The 25,793-nt window shown below is 43.4% G+C and overlaps 1 protein-coding gene across 3 annotated transcripts in view; it reads right to left on the bottom strand.

Annotated features, from left to right (window-relative positions):
- Positions 1-247: 247 nt before the first annotated feature.
- RPS6KL1 (ribosomal protein S6 kinase like 1) overlaps positions 248-25,793 on the bottom strand; it is a 102,832-nt gene continuing 77,286 nt past the window's right edge. For 2 of the 3 annotated variants that reach the window (XM_069208478.1, XM_069208476.1), the window contains 4 exons: positions 25,428-25,517; positions 9,236-9,318; positions 4,150-4,245; positions 248-1,301 (listed from right to left, as the gene is read on the bottom strand). In XM_069208478.1, the coding sequence (XP_069064579.1) occupies positions 1,194-1,301; positions 4,150-4,245; positions 9,236-9,318; positions 25,428-25,517 (377 nt within the window). In that variant the 3' untranslated portion in view covers positions 248-1,193. The remainder of the gene's footprint in view (positions 1,302-4,149; positions 4,246-9,235; positions 9,319-25,427; positions 25,518-25,793) is intronic. The other variant, XM_069208477.1, reaches the window with a different exon arrangement.

Raw genomic sequence — 25,793 nt, 5'->3', positions numbered from 1 at the left:
ATGAGAGAAACGGCAGGGTCCTTGGGCTGATGATGTTTACATATAAAATGTAGCACTTGTTATATAACATTTTTTCATGGAAGGACAGAGAAATTGACAATAAAAAATAGAGTTGTGGCATTTGTTACATTGAGGTTTGCAGAATGACTAATATCTTGCCATATTCAGGTACCCCATCATCCTCTTTTTCTTACTTGATCAGGCAGGAGCAGTTTAAATGATAGCGAAGTTCAACTTAGAAGAAAGGTTTGCGGTTTGGACATGTTTATTTTGCAGTGCAATACAGGATTTGCGTTTCATCTTCAATGGTGTACATATCCCCTGGTGAGTTGTGTTTGAAAATGAGATGGATAATTCACATGCCCACTCTCTTGACCTGCCTTCGGCCAAAGTCACTTGGGGGTGGTTGGGGAAGGGGGGTGGTGTCAAACAGCAAACATCAATATGGGCCGGCCGAGGTCTGCAAGGCCCAAGCAGAACCATGGCTGAAGGCGGAGAGTAAGTGCATCAGTGGAAAGGGCTACATGCGTCAGAGGAAAGGCTTGTTACAGCTAGGGTGCTGTGGCAGGGTCCCTTTAACACCAAAAGATATGCAATGACTGTGGAAGAGACGCAGAGGAATCTAAGGAGGGACTATGTGCATCAAAGGAAGGCATGTGATGGCACTTGGTACAGGAATCTCAATTATCAGTGGAAGGACACATGAGGGCTGTCTCAGCGGAGACACCTCATGAATCGGTAAGCGCCTGCAAGGGCTAGGACATGATGCATAAGCTCCCTGCATCATGTTAACAGCCTTTTAGCCTGAGAGATTTCATGCATCAGTGGAGCAGCCTGTGACGGCTCAGTGGAAAGACTCACTTTATCAATGGGAAGGCATGCAGGGGCTAGGAATATGGGATAGACCTCATGCTTCAGTGGAAGAGCCTCAGAGGTCTGTGACTCAGTAGAAGGACCTCAAGCATCAGTGGAACACGTGGAATGCATGGCTCTAGTGGAAGCACCTGTGATGGCCTTGATTTGCTGGAGAGAAATCATATGATTAGAGGTGCCAACATGATTGCCCAAGTACAATCTGAAGGAAATGTCGCACAGCATTGGAAGCTCTGTGGACCCCCGTGCAACTTCAAGAAGTTGAGTGACATTTCCAGGCTCTTCTGGTTCAAGATCTACAGGGACTCTTTGCCTCATGTCTAAAGCATCTGGTTCCAGTGAATGGTTCTAAAGAAAGGATGAGATTTGATCTTGTTTATTCCATCTGCTCCAGACCCTAACCGGCTGTCAGGGTCACACTGCAGTAGCTGGAGAGAAGAAAAGGGATAAAAGAACATCAGGCTTGTGTATGAAAAACTATACAAGTAATCATAAATAAATTATGGTGGTCTACACCATCTGCCACATTCCGCCTCCTATAACAATACTACGGCCTGTGCCACCTTTCACAGGGCCTCCAGCCATGATGCACCTTCCTGTGACACCCCCCATGTCACCCCCCAGGAGATCTACATCACTGGTGCAACCTAAAATCAAACGGTCCACCCCAGGTGCTGCTTTTAGTCAGACCGAAAACCTTTGCTACCTCCCATGAGACTTACCAGCACTGTCTCACCTTCCATGAGAAACCAGACCCTGTGCAACCTCATAGGAGGCCTTTCGAATTCTGTGCTAACTCCCATGAAGTCTCCAGCTCTTGGCCCAATTACTATTACGCCTTCCAGTCCTTTGCCACCTCTCCTGGTCCCGCCAGTTTGTGGCAGTTCTCATGAGAAAGAACTTCAAGTGCTGATGTCTCTTCCCTTGAGACTTCCAGTCTCTGTATCATGTCTAAAGCGACCTTAAAATTCTTAGGCTACCTTACATGAGAATTCCAGTCCATAAGTCACCTTCCATGAGAACTTTACTCCTTGTACCATTTTTGTGAGAACTTAGAGCACATCTGTAAGACCTGAAGCCCATGCTCTGCCTCTAGTAAGGACTGCAGCCCTGTACTGCCTCTGAGACCTTGAGAATCTATACACCCTAAATGAGTCTTCCTATACTTTATGCCAGCTCTATCGAGGCCTTTAGACCAATGCATTCCCTTATAATTACTTCCAACCGCTGTGCCAACTGTGGTAAGACCTATAGCCCTATACATTCTGAGAGACCGGCTACTGTTGAACATACCTTGAGACCTACTAGCTCCAGTGAAACATACCAAGAGACCTTCAATTCTTAGGAGCTACCTTGTGTGAGGCCTTTCAGATCATCTTCCAAACTTATGATTTCTGAAGACAAACCCAAAGTTGCCAAACCTACTGCAGGTGATCCCTGCTCATAGTGGATACAGAAGTGGAAAATATGATGTCCATGAGGGATGCAACACTATGAGGTGATGACACAACAATTCCAGTCCAGGAAGGGAACAATGGGCAACTGTTTAAATAACCTTCATGTTCACCCATAATTCTGTGGGATAGTCAGGTAAACCCTCCTCAAGAACCACCCAGGTAAGGTTCGACAAGAAGGGGACTGCTTAGATTCATGATGGGAACTATGCTTTTCAGAAAAACCTGGGAAGTGGAGCAGAGAGGAGTTCCCATTCAAAGGTGGTGCCCACAAGCTTGCCAGATTAATCCACTCCAGTATGGTCACCGTCCTTGGGAACAGAAGTCCCTGACACATGAAGGCCTTCATTCAAGCTGAACAAATTGCCCCTTCTCATTTAAAACTAGCAATACTGCAGTAACTCTGGGGCTGATTTATATGTTGGCAGTGTGTATACTGCATCGCAGCTGCGATGGAGTATACACACCACCATAATGGTTTGTCTGCCCAAGTTAATTGTGGGTGGATCATAGGTTTGGCTGCGGCGGGGGCTACTCAGTCACCGCCATAGCCAAACCTCTCCAAGAGCCCAATTGAGTCAGTGGCGTAATGAAACTTGAGGTCCCCACCCAGCAAAGTACATGGACGCCCCCCCCCCTTCCTACAGAGTCCACCACCTACCACTTTTCCTGAGTGGACTCCCTCAACATGGGGGAGGGGAGGGGCGGGAGGAGGGTTTGGGGGCAGGAGGAGGGATTGGGAGCGGTGTGGGCAAGCAGGGGCTTATCTTTTGCCACTAGATGGAGTAAGGGGCGTCTGAGAAATGGCTATATGCCCACACATCTAATTCAGATGGGCGGGCAGGTAGCGATTTTTTAACTGTCCATCACCGCCAAAGGGACAGTAAAACATAAATAATGCTTCCCCAGCCCTGGGAGATGCCTCCCATAGTGAGGGAAGCCTTTTTTTTTTTTTTTTGAAAAAGAAAATGCCGGTTAGGAGTTTTCTTTTTCTAAATAAAAAAATAAACCGGTTTGGTACAAGGTTGCATCATGCTGAAGCAACCCTGCATCAAACAGCAATACGCATTGACAGGAACCACCTCGACATCGGTTCCTGCCACTGCTTTATAAATGGCCGCCAGATTGGCAGTCATTGAGAAATTCTGCAGGTGGTCCTTCCACCAGGGGGACAGAATAATTTACTCGGTCCCCCTGGCGAACATCAGGCCCTCTGCCATTGTATACATCGCTGCCTCTTTACAAGTGCTGTAGATATCAGCAGTAAGACCTAGGTCTCCACCACTTAGGCTTTGTATTGGTCTGGCTTATATAATTCATACCACGTTAGTTGGGAACTGTAGGAGTGGGGGGAATAGTAAGAGAGGGGACTGTATATTTCTCCATGTGATTTGAGCGTTTTCTGAGATACTGTTCTCTTTTGGTTCTATTTGGTATAAATCCAGAGTGTCCGCATCTTCTAGTGTTTTCTCATCACTGGATGACAGTCTTGCCCTCCATATCTTTGCTGAATGGAGAGAAATCCTGCATATTCTCATGCTACAGTCCTACATCCAGTTTTTCTTCTAATTTTATAATGGTCTTCTCTCCTTATACTACCACCCCCTTCTGCCATTTCCCTACCTCTCCTTAATAGCTCTTTATTACTACCCCATCTTCTTTTTCACTTGCTTACTGTTTGTTGATGCGTCTCTGCACTTTCTGCCGTAACTCTGTAGTTTTCTAATTCAACGTTTTCAAATCGCCCTCCTCCCTCTATTCAGGGGCCATCCCCACAGAAGGCAGCTTCCTCTAAAGGTTTTAGACTGCACAGCACCCTTACCTCAGTTAGCAGAGATGCAGCAGCACAGCTGAGGGAGTCTGGAAGGCAGAGCCGCGTATGTGCGTGAATTCCTGATGGGTGATTCTGGCTCAGAGACTTGCAAGGACAAACACCAAGAAGGGCAAGAAAGAGGGGAAGAATGAGCTCATGGCATGCAACATCCAAATAACAATCCGTGGTGTACAGGGGGCAGGGAAATAATATTGCCAAGACAATGCTTCTGGGAGCACCCAGCATAACATTTTAAGTTCTATATTTGTAAGAAAAAAAGCACCTAAAAATTAACTTGTAAAAACAGGGCTGGGAAAGTGATGTTCTGCTTGTCTATTTATTCAATATAACTACCCAATTGCTGAATAAATAGTAAGTGAGAACATAACATTTCTTGCCCTTTTTTTATTTTATTTTTTACTATTTTTAACCTTGTGATATTGGGAACTGAAAATAAAACATATGCATAATTTTCAGACCCCTCCCCACCTGAAAAAATACACATCGAGAAGTATTCAATAAAAAGCTTGTGATAAGCGTGCTGAGCAACACTTATTGCTTACGAGGCGCTCCCTTTTTATGAAGAAGGTCACCAATGTGTGAGTGAGGGGACTGTGTCCTTTTAGAAGGATCTCCATTGTGAGAAGCATCTACATCAAGATGGGGACACACATTTAAAAATACAGGGAAAGAGTTGAGGCACTCTGGGACACTGTTCCGGAGACTGCCATCGTTCACCTACTCTCCTATCTTCCACATTCGCGTTGTATGTCACTGTGATATCCACAAGAAACCCAAAAAGCCTTACCAAGGAGACATCAACTTCAGATTATTTCCTCCGATACTAATACTGCAAGATTATTAGTTAATATAAAATGAAGTACAGTAACATTTGTATCTCCAGTTCCTCTTCCTAATAGGATGGTATTGACTGTGAATTTGAAACCAAGATAAGTTGCAAAGGCAACCAGACTACAAACACTTGTTTAGAAGCTAAGTAACACTTCAGTTTGTAGCCTGGGAGGCTGTAGATACACATACTCTGTATAGACTAAATCAGTCCCTCTCCAAAGACATGGCTAGCTAGCAGATGTTTCAAATAGTGTTCTTAACACCACCTGGCCAACTAGAGCTTGTTGACATGTTACTATGACCTTGAGTGCCAAAACCTTAAAATCGTACTGTTTTCCACTTAGCACAAAGTGAAGGTACTAGTGATGCACTGGGTGTATTGGGATGTGAAAGTATGTTTATCACATCCTGCACAGCAATGAAGTCACCTTGGCATAGGAAGGGGGATGACATCTTGTAACATGACAATCTGAAGTGTTTGGATAAGGTGAACTTGTCCAGTGGTCAGAGGTTGAGAATCAGCTGGAGTGAGCCATCCTTTTTGGGCATAAGAGAGTACAGGGGTACACCTCTGCCTTGCTCTGTCGTACGGGTACAGATTCTATAGTACCCTTTGCTAGGAGAACCTGCAAGTGTTCCTTTAGGAGATGAAGTTGGTCTGAACTCCACAGATCATAGCGGGGTGATGGGAGTGGGGGGGTGAAATTCGAGCAGCCCTGTTCCTGCACAACGCAGAGGACCCACTGATCCATCGTAATGCTTTCCCATTGTGGCAGAAGTTCCTTATTCTTCCCTCGACAGGTGTAGTATGATTGGTGGAAGGGGAGTCACTGTTTTGAGGCGCAGGAGCCCCTTGCTGAGCCTCTCCTAGCTGTCCCCACCCATTTCCTCTATTTACCTGATAGGGCTGTTGAAACTGCTGTAAGAAGGTTTCTGTCAAGAACCTCTTGCTTGTTACCTCCTCTGGTGTGCTGATTGTGAAAATCAGGCTTTAGAATGGGAGACTAGGGCACCGATAGATTTTACTGTATCTGTAATCTTCGTGATGTTTCCGAGCATCTGATCAACCTGGTAGCCAAAAAAATGCTTGCCATCACAAGGTACATTGAGGATTTTTTTATCAGGTGAAGAAGTATTCCCTGTGGCCTGTGCGGAAGTCCTCTTACTGGAGTTTAAGCTACAAATCAGGCCTCAAAAAAACATAAGAATGTTAGCAGTCCTGCAGGTCTAGTGGTTTGAATAATCTACTCGACCTAACTTTAATGCGCTTGACCGATAAACTGGTCTCAAACTGTTTGTTCCTAGGCAAATATTTCATTTCTCCGACTCTCCTTTTTCTTCATTAACACATATGAAAGCACCTTCAACTGTCTGCTATACAAAAAACTCCTGTTTGGTTTAATAGACTCACATTTTGTGCTATGTATAATAAGAATCTAACCCACAGACAGGGTCCATCCGACCCCTGACTTGCCCCTTAGTTCACTAATAGAATTGTCATCAGGACGCTGGGAATCTCTTCAGTCCAGAAAATGTCAGGCATTGGTGATTACTCTTGGTGCTGCATATTGTAATGCACCCACCTTCTCTCCCTCCTGTGCCCGTGAGTCATTTTTACAGTAGCAGGTGAGACAAGCGTTGCAGGATGCTTTTCTGTGCTCTGCGGAGAGGTGGAGGTTTCAAACTCTGTACGATGTGTCTATGATCACCGCGCTATTTTCAGTGGAGGTAGTCGAAGAATCTCTATTTGAAGAACATGTCTTTAGGAAAGTGATACAGCCAGTGATCAAATCTGTACTACAATAACAACTACTGTGGAGACAGAGGTCCCTAATAAATTCCATGTTTTTTCTCCCTTTCCGGCCTTTAACGTATGACATATCGGATAATGATAAGGGAGCTTTTTGTGAGAACAAAAAAACAAACATAAGTGCCACTTTCATGTTGGGTTACATCACCATAATTATGAAACTGGTCATGGTCTGTGTCCCGGATGATCGAAGAAGGGATGCATATACCAACAGCTTCATGCATCCTTTTCACCCACTGTAAACCATGCAATATTCCCACAGTGTCTTAAGGGGTGGCCCTGACTCGTAGAGTGCTGGCCTTGAGAACCCTGAGTTAGCCAGGTCCTACCCAAGCAACAGCATCATCACCTTTTGCCACATATCGTACTGTGATGGAATGAGGAGTCCTATAGGGCTCTGCTTATCCCCAATCTTATTATATGTTTATGTTGGGCCAGTCTGTGTATACCACTGAGAACTAGATTCTTCGTTGAAGAAGGGAGAAGTCTGGAAGTGTCTGCATCCCCTTTCTATTTTCCAATGTTGGATGCACTTAATTGGCTGAACAGCCATGTCTGAGGCTGAAATGCAACAAGGAAGAGGTGAAGGGAAGTTTGATCTCTGGAGCGATACCTTCTAGCACAGGGATGTCCAACCTTTTCTGTAACAAGAGCTACTAATGTTTAAATGAAAATCATCCAAGCTACTAATACTATGAGTGTTGTAATAGTAACTACATTAGACACGATTATTTTAGTGGCCTTCATATGCAAGAGTAGCCGTAGTGATCACCTCAGTATATCAGGGAGGATTGGCAACAGTAATGTAAAAAGGCCTTATCAATTTTGAATGCCTCCACAGGGGTATTACATAGGTGCAATTGCACCAATGCCACTGGCACTAAGGTTATATTATTAGTAATAAGTTTCCCCAACAGCACTTGATTTATTACTCAAATATCATCTATTAATATATTTTCAATATTGAGCAGTTTTTCTCAAACCATGAGCTATTAAGTTCTGAAAATACACACACACTTTCATCTCAAATACACACTCTCAATTTTGGCATTCATAGGTGGAGATCTACCAGTAGCTCACGAGCTACTCGCTGGAGAAGAGTTTGGCGGAGGGGATACTCCAACAGTGATGGAGTAACCTCTCCGCCAAACCCTTGATCTGGCTGACAGATATTGACTTGGACGGACCACCTGGTTACTCAGTCTGCAAAAATCTTCCTTCCACAGCCCGTTGGAATGGGAGATGTCAGAAGAACCACATAACGCAATACTCCCTATTTAGGAGGAATGTCATTCTATGTTTATTCCAGTCTGTCACCACCTGGTAGAAGCTGGTAATGAGGGATAGAAATAAAATAATGACCTTCAAACAATGTTAGAAAACTCAGATGGTTTGTGGGCATCAACTTTTTATTTTTAAGAAAAAATCTCCCACTTTGGGAGTTTGCTTTTGGAAACTGAAAAAAACTTTGGAAATGTTTGATGGCTGGCCATCATGTTTTATGTCCCACATGTCAAACTTTTCCATGCTTGACATGGTGGTTCCTGCCAATGTATAGAGATGTCCGCTGGGACGGTGGATATATCTCAATTTGGTGAGCAAAGTAAAGGCAGTGTGACAAAACAAGTCTTCTGCCACCTTGTCTGTCCACCACTCTGCCTGTCTTTGTCTGTCAAACCTTAAATCAGGGCCTATTTAGCTCCATGAACCTCAACTGTATAGGTTTGTAACATTTGGTTTAAACTTGGTTCTCTTGCTTTGCAGATGTATAGAGTGCATTCTTTTTACCATCTTAACATGAGTATCCAGCCCTGGGTAGCTGGTTTTGAATTAAGCTGACAGAATTTGAACCACTACAATCTTTGTGCCTATGAATGCGGCTTCATCAAGTACATAACCAACTACAGTTGGAGAATGTCACAGCTAAAGCGATTAATGGAATGGGAAGATGCAAGCTGATCACATTTCCCATCAAATAGATGTTCTGCTCTGGCTTCCAGTGAAGCAAATTTTGGCCTCGAACACCTTGTGATAAAAAAAACAAAAAACATTGCCCAATGAGCTCAGCTTGAGCCAAACATTTTAAGCACCCCCTTCCTTCCCCACTGTAGACATCAACAGAAATATGAGAGATCTCTATCCATTTTGGCCCCAGCAATGTGGGCCATGACTCCAGCATCCTCAAGGATGGAAGCTACTGCCCTTCGCGCCAAGAGACCTTGAATACATACACGTTTACAGCTTAGGTACTCTGGTTTTAAAGCCCTTGGTTGTAGATTATACCCTTAAGGGCTAAGGTAACATTTCATTCAGTGAGAAGGTTCAGGTGGATAACCTCTGGCTGGCTTCAATGAGTAGAAAGGATATGTTGACAGTTGGATGGTAAATCACGGTGTCAACTGAATTTAAATTAAATATGCGAGCTCCACTTACCATCCCAGTGAGTAACTCGTACAGAAGTGCCCCAAAGCTCCACCAATCACAGGCCTCCGTCACTCCTGTGATCCCACGCACCTCTGTGGACAAGAACACTGGGTTTAAGCAGCGACAACTGTTTGGAGTGGTTCACAGCAGAGCTAATCATACTCTGTGTGACACAGCAGAATTAGTCAAATCATAAGAGGGCAACCTACCCTGCCAGCAGTGAAATGCTCTTCATGAGAAAAGCATATGCTTAAACCGCATAGGACAAAACAAATGTGTGAATATCCTTTTGTTAGTTGCCCATTTTACAGCAAGGCTACTCCATGTAATAGAAAATCATGAAGTTTGGTCATGGACTTAACCACAGACCCAATTTATCTAGCAGTTATGACCTTTTATAGATTATTTCTTAAGCTGACAAACCTAATGTATAATAATCAAACGAGTTACTTACCTTCAGTAAGGATATTTACATCAATGATAATGTTATTGAAGGCAAGTAACTTTTTCTGCTTATGGATACTTATACCTCAACTTATGGAGTCTCAAAGCAACCCCCTTTAGGATATAAGATTGAGTAGAGCAGATTAACATAGAAAGTCAAGCAACACAACCCTGGCAAAGTAAGCATCTCTCTGTGCCTGAGAGCTAAGGCATTGGTGCTTTGCAAAAGTAAGTAAGGATGAGCAAGTAGCCGCCTGGAACGCCTCCAGTACGAGCACTAGAAGCATCTATCACCCTTGGGGAGTGGGTCCAAATGCCAAGCAAAGGGTCTTTCTTGACCAAGATATAACAAATCTTTAGGGTAAGGGTAACAACATGAGAGAGAGCTCGGTCACTGCGTTTCCCTTCTTAGTTTAAGAAGTCCCACACAGAGCTGTTCAGCCATTCTGTATTGTTGTGCGTGGTCGAGGTCATAGGCCTGGGGTCCAGCCTATGCACTCTTTTCTTTCACTAGGTGAGCTGAGGAGGAAGAAGAGGAAGAAGAGAGACAGATTGGCCAATATGAAGGGCAGCAGCAACATTCAGCAACGAGGAAGGGCAGGAGTGAAATACCAATCTGTCCCGCTCAGCTAAAGGTGATCCGACTGAAAGTCTCATAATTCACTGAGTCTACGGGCTGACGTTATTGCACCAGGAAAGCAGTCTTGTAACCAAACAGACTTGGCAACTGTGCAGTGGCTTGAATGGAGAAGATGTAAAGAAGGTTAACCTCAAATTTAAATCTCATTGCAGAACGATAAGTAGCGTGGAAGTAAAGAGATCTAATAAACCTTACAATAAGAATGCCTGTAGTGACGACATAACTAGAGGACATAAACAGAGAGAGTTCATCACACAGGCACATGAAGGCAGCAGGATAACCTTTTACCATGAGAACAGCCAAGCCTTGTTGGGCAAGAGAAAATGTAAACTGCAGAACGTGGGAAAAGGTTTAAACCTTTTGACTCACACCTGGCAATATAATCTGTCTGGCAGGCCACAAAAACGGATTTTGTGGTGGGTTTTCTGGCAGCCAAGATGACATCTGCCACTTGTGTAGGTAAACAGAAAGTATCAAAGTAGGCGCTGCTCAATCTTCAAGCATGCAGCCACACATCTGCAGATTGGGGTGAAGGGCTCGACCACACTGCTTGGAAAGCAGTTGCGCTCTGTGCAGAAGAGGAACTGGGCACTCAATTCTGAGACCAAACAGATCAGTGTATCAAATCCTGCTCACGAATTTGGGGTGAGCAGGATCAGCTGAGCCCAGTCCTCCTCCACCTTTAGCATGACTTTCTGAAGCAGTGGGATCGGAGGAAATGGGTATAGCAGGCACAGTGACAAACTGAACGTGAAGGCTTTCCCTACAGAACCATTTAGTCGGAAGTGTGTGGCAAGAAATTAGAGAAACTTCCTGTGCTGGGCTGTGGAAAAGAGATCCATGCAAGGACATCCTAATCAGGAGGAGATCCTATCTGTTTTGTTGGGATGGAGTTCCCACTAGTGTTTCTCTAGAAAGAGAAGTGCATCCACACTCACACTGTGGGTTGCCACAAGGTGGGCCGACCTACCACAATAGGAAAGATACCCCACTTTAGGGTCTATCTTCACCGGCGTAAGGTGAACAATGGGTCCAAGAGCCAACCCTGCCCTGTGTATGGACAGAGTGGATGGTGGTTATGTTTTCCAATAAGACCTGAATAGTACTCACTGTGAATGAGGGGACAAAAGTCATCAGGGTAAGGTGGACTACACAGGACTCTAACATATCTATCTGTAGGTGCTACTTCAATACAGATGAAATGCCCAATGCCATTATGTTGTCAATATGAGTGCCAAAGCCCAAAGATGAGGTGCCTATAACCATGGCAAACTCTAAATGAGAGGGTTGAACAGAGGACCAACTGAGGTTGGAGGGGCACAACCACCTATGGAGATATGGGAGGACAGAGGGAAATATCTGCATGGAGCTTAAAGACTCCAAAGTTACTGCTATCTCACACACCACTAAGGGACACTCATAACTCACTTGACAAATGGCACCTACAGATTGTATGAAGTTATCAGGTTCAACAGGTATAGACCGGACTTACAGAACTGTGATCAGAGACAGATTGGGAAACATTGGGAACATGTCAAAAATATTTGGCATCCTCTGTTACTGCGAAAGAGCAAAATCCTTCAAACAGGTGAAGTTCAACAATGTGGCTACGCAGGCAGACTTTGCATAGGGATGAGGTGGGACTTCAGGACACTCATGGTAAAGCCCTAGTCATGCAGGAGGACAGTGGTGTTCCATGACTAGCACTGGGAACCCCGCCTTCACCAGCCAGCCGTTTAGGTGCAGAACACAAACTCCTGACTTCCCGAGTGATGCACTCGCCACAATGGTGCATTCAGTGTGGTATTTAAACCAAATCAGATATACCACCAGTGGGAGGGGAGGATAAGTAGATGGAATAGGTGTCCTGGAGATGCATGGACACCTACCAATGCCACGTATTTTGAGTTAGCACACCTGGCTAAAAAATGCATTTTTAACTTGCTGTGTGAATGAACAGATCTAAGAGGCATTGGTCTAGAATGAGAATGAGACCTTCATCATTTTTTAGGACTAAGAAATAAAGGGAGCAAACTCTTTTTCCCCCATCTCCTGCAGGAGAACCACTTACAGAGTCTCTGTTCAAAAAGGCATGATCCTCCATCTCCAAGACTGAGGCTTGTGATAGGCAGCTCTTGTGGGCAGGAGGACAATGTGACGAATAGGAAGGGAACACTGACACCCTTGTAAATACCCTTGGATACCCAGCAATCTGTCATTACTGTATCCTACTTGGTGGTGATCTGGAAGACACTCTACCCAGCGTAAGGTGGTGGTAGGGTCGCTCTGGCAGAAATGGGAAAACTCCTTCAGTGTCATTGCAGGCCACGGAGACTGCTGGGGAGGAAACCATTGTTGCTCCGGTGGTGCTTTGAGAACTGCAGCATTGAATGCCGCAAACCAGAACTCTATTTTCCAGCACCATGTGGTCCCTAACACAGTGAATGATAGCACGGATCCCAGGAAACAGACTTTCCTGGGATTGACTGGAATGTATGATTGGTATGGGGCATCTGAGAGAACGATGAAACAATGTCTTTCCTTTTATGTCTCTTGTGAATATACACCCGCAGGGTGCTAATGTGGTAATGCTTGAGGTGAAAGTGGGTCCAATAGGATACTGTCCACTATACTGCAGTGGCGGCTTTTTCTCAACAGGGGCGGGGGGGAAAAGACAAATAAAATAAAATAAAACACTTACCTTTTACCGTGGGAGAGACGGTTCCGTCTCTTCTTCATCCTCTTCTCTTCACTGACTCCCGGAAGCACACAGGCTTCCAGATTCCCCTCCAATCACGACGCTGCTGTTACCAATATGACAGCAGCATCGTGATAGGTCTGAGCGGCCTGCTTGGTGCTCAGACAGGGAGTGGGACCCTGTGCACTTCCTCCTCCCAGCTGTGCAATACAGTCAGGTAGAGAAATGCTAAGTGCGCGTGACCAATTGGCCGCCCGTCTACGGCTGGCCAAACAATCATGCGCACTTATGGTGCACTTACTACTCCTCCTCCAGCCCAGCTCCACCCTAACCTGGATCCCCGAGGAAAAATAAATAATAATGCTGTTTTATTTTATTTTTCCCTTTTCTTCACTGCACAAAGCAATGGGCGACACTCCTCTGCCTTAGCAGAAGAGCCGCTGCTGCTATTCTATTTATTTTTATTTTTCCCCTCTTCAGTGAGTGGCTGAGGGCCCGACCTACCTGAATCGCCGAGTGCCACCTTAGGCCTCGCAGTTTGTATGGGTTACAGCACCTTGGGCTATGATTACTACAAGAGCAGGGGGTGGACCCTTTCTTACTTTGTATCAATAACTTTTTCCATTGTTCTGTAAGATAATCTCTATTGAGGAGGTGAAGGGGCCGATGACTAGTCCCCTTTGGCTCATGGCTGTCAGAGGTTGTTCTGTATATTCTTCCTGAAGGTGGGAAACTGACTGGGAGGGTTGTGGGAATGTTGTGCAAAGCTATTATTTTTGGTCAGGGTGCTCCATATCCATGTTATGGGACACAGGTTCTTGTATGGCAGGGATGGTCTTGGGGACTGCTCCTGCTCCCAGGCAGCTGTGAGAACGGCTGTCACAGGCACCAAGTACAAGTTGCTAACTTGGAACATACATAGGCTCAACAGGCCGGAGAAGTGCTATTGGATACATGCAAACTTAAGACGTTATAGTATCTCTGTTGCAATGTTGCAGGAAAGGCATATATGTGGAGATTCTATCAGCTGCGTGCAGAAGAAGTGGAGAGGGCAGGTATATGCCACTTTCTATTCAGGGTATGCCTGAGATGCCCTCATCTGGATTACCGTTACGGTACTCACTGGTCCAGTTGGATCTGGGGTGAGGGAATATGTTACGCTGGCAGACACTTTAGATGCTCAGGAATTCTGTGGCTAGTGCTGAGTACTTCGGGGTAGTTTTACCTGGAGCCCAGGCGTTTACGGCAGCAGAGGTTGCCTTAACTGGTGGCTTTTATTGTGTGATCCATGGAGAGGTGGACAGATCCCCGCCCCTGTCAGGCAGGGCACCAACCCCAATATGACATTCACTCAAAACAGCTGATGACAGAAATGGGCTTAGTAGACACCTGGTGTGCACAACACCCTCAAAAGTGTGCTTATTCCTGCTATACTCCACCTGCTGGTACTTATAGCAGACTCAACTACTTAATTATACACATGGGTGCTCCACTGTGACTGCTTCGACCTATTTAGCTAGACACTTGTCAGATCATACTCGGCTGCTAACTACATATTCTTTAGCTAGGCCGATACCCAGGGTTCCGTCGTGGAGATTAAGAGCCAAGGCACCAACTGACCCGGTATTGGAGACCATAACGGAGGCCCTCACTAGTAACTTTAAGACCAATTGCCACCATACATTAAGCAGAGCAAATTAATGGGATACAAAGAAAGTAATGTTGACGGGTGTGTGTATAGCCACATCTACAGGCATGCGACAAACACTTGAGAAGGATCTGACCACACAGGAAGAGAAGTTGGCCATGCTAGAAGCGGCCTTGTTGGCTGACCCGGGCTTCCTGCAGGGATGGGGCAGCGCTAGAAGGTGATTCCTCACGTTATGGGATGAGCTGGGGAAGCAAGTCCAACTATCTTTCAACGTAGACTGCACAGGGAGGGTGATAAAGCAGGGCTTGTGCTGGTACGATTTATAAAAAACAGGACTTATGCCCAGACAATTTTATCCATTAGGGATCAAGTGGGAAAGCTTTCTTAAGGGGAGCCTAAGGAGTGAGAAATGCCATGCTTCTGGAGATGTGTCAAGCCCACATGCATTTTACAGATCCGAGCAGAGGGACAGCATATGTATTGAAATGAGGGAAAAGGTGATCAGCCTCTATGTTGTCTTCCTATCTGTGCCATGAGTTTTGATTGGGCATTTCTAGGGCAGTAGAATCTGACCTGAACATTTTCTGCACCCGGACGAATATCTGGGCCCTAGGGCCGAATTCTGCCAAGAGGATGTAATTAAAAGAGTCATACACTTTTATGTGGCCACAAGCAGTCACACGTCTAAGAGATCATGACTGGAGAGAGCAGTTAGTTGTAGGCAGCACCATGGCCAGAGCCTGTGGAGGTACAAGGACTGGTGGGTCTGCAGCCAGCTAAACCCCAAACCCACAGCAATTAGCTAACCCTTGCTGAGTGGGCCATAAGGTAGCAGAGCCATCTTGAAAATTAATTTACTTTAGACCACAGCACTCCAGCACAACTAAACAGAACATAATTAGTAGTTTTCCAAATGTCCAACAGTTTTTAGATGAGTCTTTAAAGAAAATCCAACAAAAATCCTCTCTTGTAACCTTGTGGTTTATTTACTTCATTAAAAAGTTCTTGACTTTGATCATTCACATAAAGTCATAGGCAATACTTTTCCATAGTCAATCCATATAGTAACAACCCGTAGTCAATCCATGCAATAACAACCAACACGTGTTTTGTCACAAAGTGACTTTTTCAAGGCTGCAAAGAGATTAAAGTATATACTTATTGAAGAGTGAGGTTAAATATGTAAGGACATGACATAGCCAAATAGAGCTCAGTTGCCAAAAGTGAAAAGAGGTCCAACACCGTGCATAGGTCAGAAGAAATGCCATATTTTCATTATTCCTGACAAGCTAAAAACACTGCCAAGGTGAATCCCCCAAATGAGTACTAAAACATACTTCTTGGTGAACGTGCATTAAGTGTGTGTGTGAGTACAGAAAAACTGTAACCAAGGTGTAGACAAAAGACCCTGTGTCTGAGACAAACTAACAAGTAAAGAAATTGTAAAAATCAATGTTCATTCCTGTCAACCTACCAGAAAAGTCAGAAAGATGAGTCCTGTATGCTTTCAAACCAGTCAAATGAGAGAAAGCTGTACTATAGTGATCTATATACAGGTTAATGTGTTTAGAAGAAGTGACTGGTGTGAAGTGAAAGATGCTTACGGATCATGTAGATTATCGTGAGCTCAAGGAATGTAGAAATGTTATCAACAAAAATTGGTATGAGGTTATGAAAAAAGTACCTGTGTGATAGAAGTGTTACACGGCATCTGTCATTACATGGTCCAGAGACCATATCTTCCATAATGTCCCCAATGTGGGCGAATTCTAAATTTCCAAACTATGTGGCGTTATTAGCTGTTTATAGGACCATGACAAGTCCTATATCTAATCAAAAACAAGTAGAAAGAAGGAAACAAATTGAGAACTTTCATCAAGATACTTATCTTTGTGATACAAAAAAGTAAATATGCAGTGGTAGTGTAAAGACGTGGATTCCACTGAGAACAATATAATGTACACTTCCAGGTGTACCCCGGCTACTTACGGAGATTTAACCAAATGGTCCAATCAGAAGGCTCAGAAGGGAGAATGAGGGGATGCCCAAATTTTTTAACCAGGAAGGTGGACAAAACTGTGTATATAAAACTTTTCTAGTAACGAAGTTGTATTGTAATCAGAATGTAGGCATTTCATAGTTTGCAGTACTATGTCAATGGTTATAGTACCCCTTACAAAGAGGGTGAAGAAAGGCAGAGAAATCACCCACCAAAACAATATGTATATAATTGGTACCTAGTGGTATATACCACGTATGGAGTATTAACGTTAGAATCAGCACAAGGGAGCGAGTATAAGGCAACGTAGTATGACCTACTGAGTTTGCGGTCTAAAAATATATAACAATAATGTAAACCATGACCACAAAATAGCCAAATCAGCTCATGGCCGAAGAACGTACAATAACAATGTGCAGTCGAATAACATATAGCTATCATTACCCACAGTGATCTGAAGTCGTGCGAAACTAATGTACAAAAACTGACCTGATACGACATTACTAGATGTCCATTTTTAAGAAAATCAGTTGTGAACCATATATCAGACCAGACCCCTCTAGCATTATCTACAAAGTGACCAAAGTGCAATCACCTGTCGTGAGTTGAATGAAGCGTCCAACGTCAGAAGTAAACGGAATTGGAACTGAAGAAATGTGCAAAGCAAACATAAGTAGAGCCTTTGATGAAACAGAAAGATGACTAGTGCTATTGAAAGCCCTCATAGCAACTGAATAACGGCAGCCATATTAGAATGTATAAAAGTGACATATACACATTGTATGTGTAATGGAAAATGCATATAGTAAGATATTCAAAATATTCAAGATACTTTTAAAATGGTAGAGGAAAGAGAAAGTGGGTCAGGAAAGTTGTACACTGTACACGTCGTCGGGAAGGAACCCGAAGGTGTGTGCAGTGTGAGTGTAAGTAGTTCCATTAGTAAACTAAAGAGAGGACTAATGTCAATATGAGTCCTCATAGTAATTGGGTAACGGCAGCCATATAGGAGCGCATAAGAAAATACGTTGTATGTGTAGTGGAAAGCATATATGTCGGTATATTCCACGGCACCTAATTTCTTTCAAGCAGAAACAGAAAAGTTGTAGAATGACAGTAAGTCACGAATGGGGCAGTAATATGCCACTAAGATGGAGTGTACATCAGCAGATATATTAGATCGTGGCCCACATAGCTCAATGAAATGAAAGATAATGTGAATATGGCCCAGGTAAAAGGTATGTTCTTGTAATGATGAGACTTTACATAATCTAAAAAGATTTACTATTCTTGTCAAAAGTAAGGATATATAGTATATGTGTGCATGGTGTACATACATGACCTTGTTGCTTATGCAAAAAGTATTATATGTATTAAGATTTAAACAATTAAGAGAAATACTAACGTGTCTAAAAATGTTGCAGAGGCAGGTAATAGACACAAAACACACAAGCTATGAACAATGAAGGTTAAAGAGAGGATGGAGAAGGTGAAAGTAGACTGCACCTAACAGTGTGACTATGTATATGTTTCCTCAATAGCATACCAGATAATATCAGTGTAGATCTTACATCCCTATCTTATGAATAGTACTAAGGTATTTGACATGTTAAGTAAAAGAAATACTGTTATACACCTGACATCAAGTTGTGCCCAACTTGATAACTTTATAAATAATCAATGTCATGACAGAAACACTAGTCACAAACACCGCCGACTTCATACCATTTTTGCTAAAAACATAAAAATGTTCAGGCAGAACAGAAAAACAGGGAAGAGGGGGAAGTGGACTGCAGCATACACCATACCTTTACATGTAGTTTCCAGATAATATAACAGACAAAAACATATACAGATGTTACATTGCTGTCTTCTGAATAAGCCATTGATACTCAACATGTTAAATAGCAGAGAAATTATAATTTGTTATAGAGCCTTCAGATAATGCCTAATTAAAGTGACATCATAAGTTGTGTCATATCAGAAAATACTAGTTATGAACATATATTCTCATTCTAGGAACACATGTAATTCCATATCTAAATTCAATCTATATTCAACAGCTCATAATTTAATGATCCACCTAGCTTCACATTTTCTCAGTTCCCTGTTCCTATCAACCCACCCGGGGTGATTGGTGATTTGGGTAATGCCATGGAATCTGGTCTTTAGAACTTCAGACTCTTTGTGTGAAGAGTTATAATGTGTTGCTAGCGAACAGTTTGGATTGTTATTCCTAATGGCTCTAATGTATTCCTGGGTCTGTTCCTTAAGTGGACGGATGGTACTGCCCACATATATTAGTCCACAAATGCACATAATACAATACACTGTATACTTAGTAATACAATTGATAAACTGTTTAATCTGGTGGATCTCACGTGTTATATGAAAACGTCATAGTTTTATTCAGAGAAAACTGACAGGTGATACAGCCACTACATTTGAAAAAAACAAAAGTTTGCTGGGCAACCATGTCTTAGGTTTCTCCTGTGTCAGTGGGGCGACATATCTGGGACATAGTGAATTTCTCAGTGTATGCCCCCTACTATGTAATACAGACGGTCTCTTGCCTAGGACCCTGCCTAGACAAGTGTCCTACAACAATAGATGCCAATGACGTTTCAGTATGCGATACACCGCTGAACTAACAGGACTATATTTGGTTACCAAAGAGAAAATTATTATTATTCCTACGAATAAGTAAAGTCCTGTGATTTTTAGATGTTTTACATGTTTTAGCTTGTGAAATTACAGGGCTAAGGAACCCTCTGTGCTGGAAATGTTGTTCTAACAGATTTAATTCTTGTAAGAGTATTGCATCATCACTGCAATTGCGTCTGGTTCTAGTCATTTCCCCATAGGGGATGGCATTGATTTGAGCACTTGGATGTGCACTACCTGCATGCAAAATTGAATTACAGGCTGTTGGTTTTCTGTAAATCCTAGACAGTATCTTAATGTCCACTGTGTATAGAAGTCTAAAAACCCAATACGATCCAACCCCACATGATGTGTGAAAACCAGATTGTAACGTTTGTTATTCAAGTGGCATATAAGGATATTCAAATCAGAGATAGTACCTGTCCAGATGATGAGTATATCATCTATGTATCTTCCTCAAAATAGGATGTGTTGCAAGATATTGGGTGGACAGTCAGTCCATAGATGTTGTTTCTCAAAGTGTCCCATGTACAGGTTTGCGTAGGACGGTGAAAATGTGGCCCCCGTGGCCACTCTTTGGGCTTGCCTATACCAACTGCCATTATGTAGGGATACATTGTTCTCCAAAACCAAACGTGTGAGATCTATGAGCATATTTGTATGCCCAAAAAGAGTAGTATCTCTAAGGGAAAGTCTGGCAGATAACGCTTTCAGACCTTTTTCTAGAGGAATAGATGTATATAATGAGTTAACATCCAGACTAACAAATTTAGTCATTGGTCCAATCAACCTTGGTATCTTTGTAGATAATGCTAGAAGGGTCTGGTCTGATATATGGGTCACAACCGATTTTCTTAAAAATGAACATCTAGTAATGTTATATCGGGGTCAGTTTTTATATATTAGTTTCACACGACTTCGGATCGCTGTGGGTAATGATAGCTATATGTTATTTGACTGCACATTGTTATTGTACATTCTTTGGCCACAAGCTGATTTGGCTATCCTGGGTCATGGTTACATTATTGTTATATATTTTTAGACCGCAAACTCAGTAGGTCATATCGGTGCCTTATACTCGCTCCCTTGTGAGGATTCCAACGTTAATACTCTGTGGTATATACTGCTAATTACCAATTATATACATATTGTTTTGGTGGGTCATTTCTGTCTTTTTTCACCCTCTTTATAGGAGGTACTATAACCATAGACATAGTACTGCAAACTATGAAATGCCTAAATTCTGATTACAATACAGCTTCGTTACTAGAAACGTTTTATATACACACAGGTTTGTCCACCTTCCTGGTTACAAAATATACATTTGGGCATCCCCCCGTTCTCCCTTCTGAGCCTTCTTATGATGGGACCATTTGGGTAAATCTCCGTGGATGCACATTTCCCCTGTTGTAAGTAGAAGGGGTACATCTGGAAGTGTACATTATATTGTTCTCAGTGGAATCCATGTCTTTACACTATTACTGCATATTTACGTTTTTGTATCACAGATATGTATCTTGATGAAAGTTCTCAATTTGTTTCCTTCTTTCTACTTGTTTTTGATTAGGTATAGGACTTATCATGGTCCTATAAACAGCTAATAATGCCACATAGTTTGGAAATTTGGAATTTGCCCACATTGGGGACATTACGGAAGATATGGTCTCTGGACCATGTAATGACAGATGCCCTATAACACTTCTATCACACAGGTTCTTTGCGCATAACCTCATACCAATTCTTATTGATAACATTTCTATAATACTTTGGCTCACGATAATCTGCATGATCCATAAGCATCTTGCACTTCACACCAGCCACTTCTTCTAAACACATTAATCTGTAGATACATCATTATATTTAAGCTTTCTCGCAGTTGACTGGGTTGAAAGCATACAGGACTCGTCATTCTAATTTTTCTGTTAGGTTGACAGGATTGAACGTTGATTTTGACCATTTCTTTACTTGTTGGTTTGTCTCGGATACAGGGTCTTTTGTCTACACCTTGGTTACGTTTTTTCTGCACTCACACACACTTACTGCACGTTCACCAGGAAGTATGTCTTAGTACTCATTTGTGGGATTCACCCTCGCGGTGTTTTTAGATTCTAGGGAATAATGAAAATATGGCATTTCTTCTGACCTATGCACAGTGTTGGACCTCTTTTCACTTTTGGCAACTGAGCTCTATTTGGCTATGTCATGTCCTTACATATTCAACCTCGCTCTTCAATAAGTATATACATTCATCTCTTCGCAGCCTTGAAAAAGTCCTTTGTGACGAAACACATGTTGGCTGTATTGCATGGATTGACTACGGGTTGTTACTATATGGATTGACTATGAAAAAGTATTGCCTATGACTATGTGAATGAACAAAGTCAAGGAGGACTTTTTACTGATGTAAATAAACCACAAGGTTACAACAAGAGAGGATTTTCGTTGGATTTTCTTCAAAGACTGATCTAAAAACTGTTGGATATTTAGAAAACTACTAATTATGTTCTGTATACTTGTGCTGGAGTGTTGTGGTCTAAAGTAAATTCATATATGTTGTGTATTCTTTGTGATGCATACTATTTTGTCTTGAGGTAGTAGGACATATTTGACCACATAGCACCACAACATACTTTCTTGTCTTGATTATTGGACACTTATGGGAAGTGCTACTAGGTTACTATTACTACCACTGCTGTGTTTATGTTCACCTTGAAAATGTATAACAAGGAGTCCCGAAAGGTCTTGCCTTGAAACAGATCAGCACACAAATGCTGATTAAACTCCAGTTTCATCTTTTCTAGAAAAATAACAGGACCCCATGAAAAGGGGGAGCTTGGAATTGGGGAGTGGCATTAAGTCTCTGAATGGTCAAAAATAGCTTGGCCTAATGGCCTATAGGCCAAACATGTGTAGTCAGATCAAAGACACCACATATGTAGGTTATGTACAGCAGACTCAATAAGGACATCTCAAAGCATCTTTGACAGTGCTTGAAGACTGTGAACTAAGGAGGAAACATTTAACCAAGTTTCTATCTGTCGCAGAGGAATTTTATCAGTGCGACATTGAAAAGAGGTCCAGATCCTGGATGCTAGGCAGTAAGGTGCTGAAAAATTTCCAGGCCTGACAAAGTCTCAGTTGAAGTTGCATGATGCCACCTGGTGAATGCTGGAGAGCTATTGCTAGGGAACATTTTTTTGGATCCAATCTGTCCCCTAGAAGATATTAAGTAGGAGAATAATCAGTGGGAAAAAGAAGCCAGGAGAATAACTGTAACTTGTTTCCAAATGTCGTTACTAAATATTTTAAGACTATACAATACTTGATGAATGATTTGATCAGCTCTGCCATTCTCTTAAAATTCTAGCAGAAATCCTGGGAAAACAGAGCTGCAGTCCGTACATAGTGAATACGGGTAATAGTAGTCTAAAGGGTGCACTTCCTACAATTTGTCCTGAGTAATAAATTATTATTAGAATCAGAAACAGTCCAAATGAAACATAGCACGGTGCTGAACAGTAGACATACATTGGTGCCCAGAGGGTGACACCATAAATATGATCCTATAAACACCGAGGCACTCCCAAGCAGTCCATAATAATTAAGTCATCCAGATGAGATCAGTTGTAGTGAGATCTTATTTATTGTTGGTATAGACATCAATGTGGTGATATGAATATGTTTCCAACAGCACAGCCAACACGTGTTTCGTCACACTCATGACTTTTTCAAGGCTTACTATGCCTAAGACCGTTAATATCATAAAAGCAACATCATGCCCGCAGGAAAGAATAGTCCAATGTCTCACTAATGAGAAGTATAACTAAACGGGTAGTAGGAAACCGGTCAATAACTCCTGTGGCGAAAGCAAGTGCAGGTTCATAACAAACCAGAAGACCATGTTAAATCCAATCCCGATGTGTCCGGAGATTAAGAGCTGCAGTCTATGGGGGTCATTTTGACCCTGGCTGGTCTTCTGACAAGCGGGGTAAATGTGGCGGTCCCATCACCAAAAGGCTGGCGGTGTAGACTGCCACATTAGGAGTGTGGCGGGTTGGCCTTTGCCACCCCGCCCACATCTTCACTCATACTGCCATGAGCATCTCTGACCCAGCAGTCCACAAAAGACTGCAGGCGGTATTAAGAGCCGGCCTTCCGACATGGTTTCCACGGCAGTAGCACCGCCACGAAAACCATGGCAGAAGGGCTACCGGTGACTGGGAATTCCTTCCCTGTCACCGGTAGATATCCCCCCCTACCCCAGCAAGCATTAGACCCCCACCCTCCAATCCCCTCCACCTCTTCAGCGACATCACTCCCCCTTCAGCCACATCGCTCCCCATCCCCCTTCAGCCACATCACAACCCACCACCCTCATCGCCCCCCACCCACCTGCCCGCATACAGTCAGACACCCACACGCACCATACACCCATTCACCTACACTGACATACATGTATCTACTCACACGCATCCATGCTCAATTCATACACGTATTCACAACTCCATTCATACACTCATTCATGCACACATACTCACACCCATACTCAGACGCATACACACCGACATGTAGACAAGCACTCACTTCGACATTTAGACATGGATACAACGCACACACACAGACACCACACACTCATACATGCACACACAACACAACCCACCCTCCCACCCACCTCCCCTGTCGGACGATCACCTTACCTGGTCCAGGGAGAAGGTCATCCGGCAGAGAACAGGAAGGGGTGCTTCCACCGACGGCAGCACCCCGCCAGCAGGACACCGCCAGACCTTATTATGGTCCATAATATGGCGGGTGGTGTCCTACTGGTGGGGCGGGCCGGTGGTAGAACCGCCAGAGCGCCTCCACCCGCCAGCATGACTACTGCCGGATTTCCACCTAAAGTGTGGCAGAAATCCGGCAGAACCCATGATATGGCTGGCAGAAGAACGCCAACCCAGCGGTCTCTCGGCGCCTCTGGCTTTGGCAGTCTTCCGTCAAAGTCACAATAAGGGCCTATGTCTTTGAGGGAGGGGGCATGCCGTCACCCAAACTCACACACACTAAACACCCAATAGGATTGGGAGATGAAGCTTGTTAATCAGAGATAAACTGAAATCATCTTTCCCCCACCCCTTTCACTTTTCTTCCAATAGGACTGACAGCACTCCCTCCTTCATCCTAAGCTCCCCAGCAGTCAAAACTTCCCTCCTTGTGCAGGTAGGGGGAAGACGGTGGGAGTAAAGGGATGGAGAAACACCATCTCTTCTACCACAGATGAATTAGTCACTTTTGTGCATGACAGTACAGAGAACTTCGGTATGGCTGTACTATCGAAGGGTGTAATTGACCAGGGCACCACTGTACAAGGGACAATTCAGAAGATTTGCACAACGTGATCAACATTTGGAACGGTCAGCATCGCTGGATGGGCACTTGGGAAGTACTGAAACGTGTATGGGTCTCTTGGAAAAGGGCTGCTTTATGCAAGAGACTGGTGATCCAGAGTATTGGACACTTTGGCTTGACCACATTGTATGAGGGAAAAACGCTGCTCTTCGTGAAGGTCAGTTGGGTAGTACATTTTAATATGAGGGATATCAGGGCAGCATTGTGCCATGTAAAAACACTTAGTACCAAATAATTTAAAAAATACCAGAGTAGAACCTCACTCTCTCTCTCACCTGGCTGGACTGACGGGTAGAAATAACACTTTGATTGGTTGCACTGGGTTAGGGACTCTTGGGTAGGGCTTACATGCTTCAGCGACAAGGAGAAGTTGTGCTCTACCTGGGCTGTTTATAGATGATAGTATAGGACATAATTTCGAGTTGGGAGCAAACTGAGCATTCTCCAATTTGTGAAGTAGGCTTGATTGGCTGGATTTACTCCACCTTAAGGATAATAATATTGCAGATGCTTTTCAAAACGTGAATTCTGCTTCACACATAGTGTTCTCTAATGAAATAGGAGGATTCTGAGCTCTGTCCAAACTCTGAATAGTGCAGTGTACCAGGTGTGGAATACTCTTACCGGGCAGCGAGTGAAGAGAAGAGGGAGACATGGTTATACCCAGTGCAATGGACAGAAAGATGCTGGTGATATTCTTACCTGGGGCTGCATACAGCTCTTCTAAAGCTTGGCTGCTGAACTGCAGTTCCACCTCCGGCCACTGACCAAAGTAAGTGAGACAAATGTGACCTAATATGAAGCAAGAAGGAGGGAGCGAGGAAGACATAAGGAAGGAAAGATCAAAAGACCAATGGGAGAGAGTTTATGGATAGAAAGGGAGGGAGTCAGAGTTGGATGGGAAATAAGAGGGACGTTAAAGAGGGAGAGAGAAGAGAGACAGATGTAAGCTAAAGTCAACTTGGAAAAAACAGCGTTCAACAAGGTTTCAATATTCTAGGTAGGACCAAATGCTGCATCCTAGAAAGTATAGTGTGCAGTGAGCCTCAACCTTTAACACAATATAGT

This window comes from Pleurodeles waltl, chromosome 9 (assembly GCF_031143425.1).
Source record: "Pleurodeles waltl isolate 20211129_DDA chromosome 9, aPleWal1.hap1.20221129, whole genome shotgun sequence".
NCBI classification, from domain to species: Eukaryota; Metazoa; Chordata; class Amphibia; order Caudata; family Salamandridae; genus Pleurodeles; species Pleurodeles waltl.
Note: the sequence above shows the minus strand (reverse complement) of the source record. Positions and strands in the feature narration are given on the sequence as shown.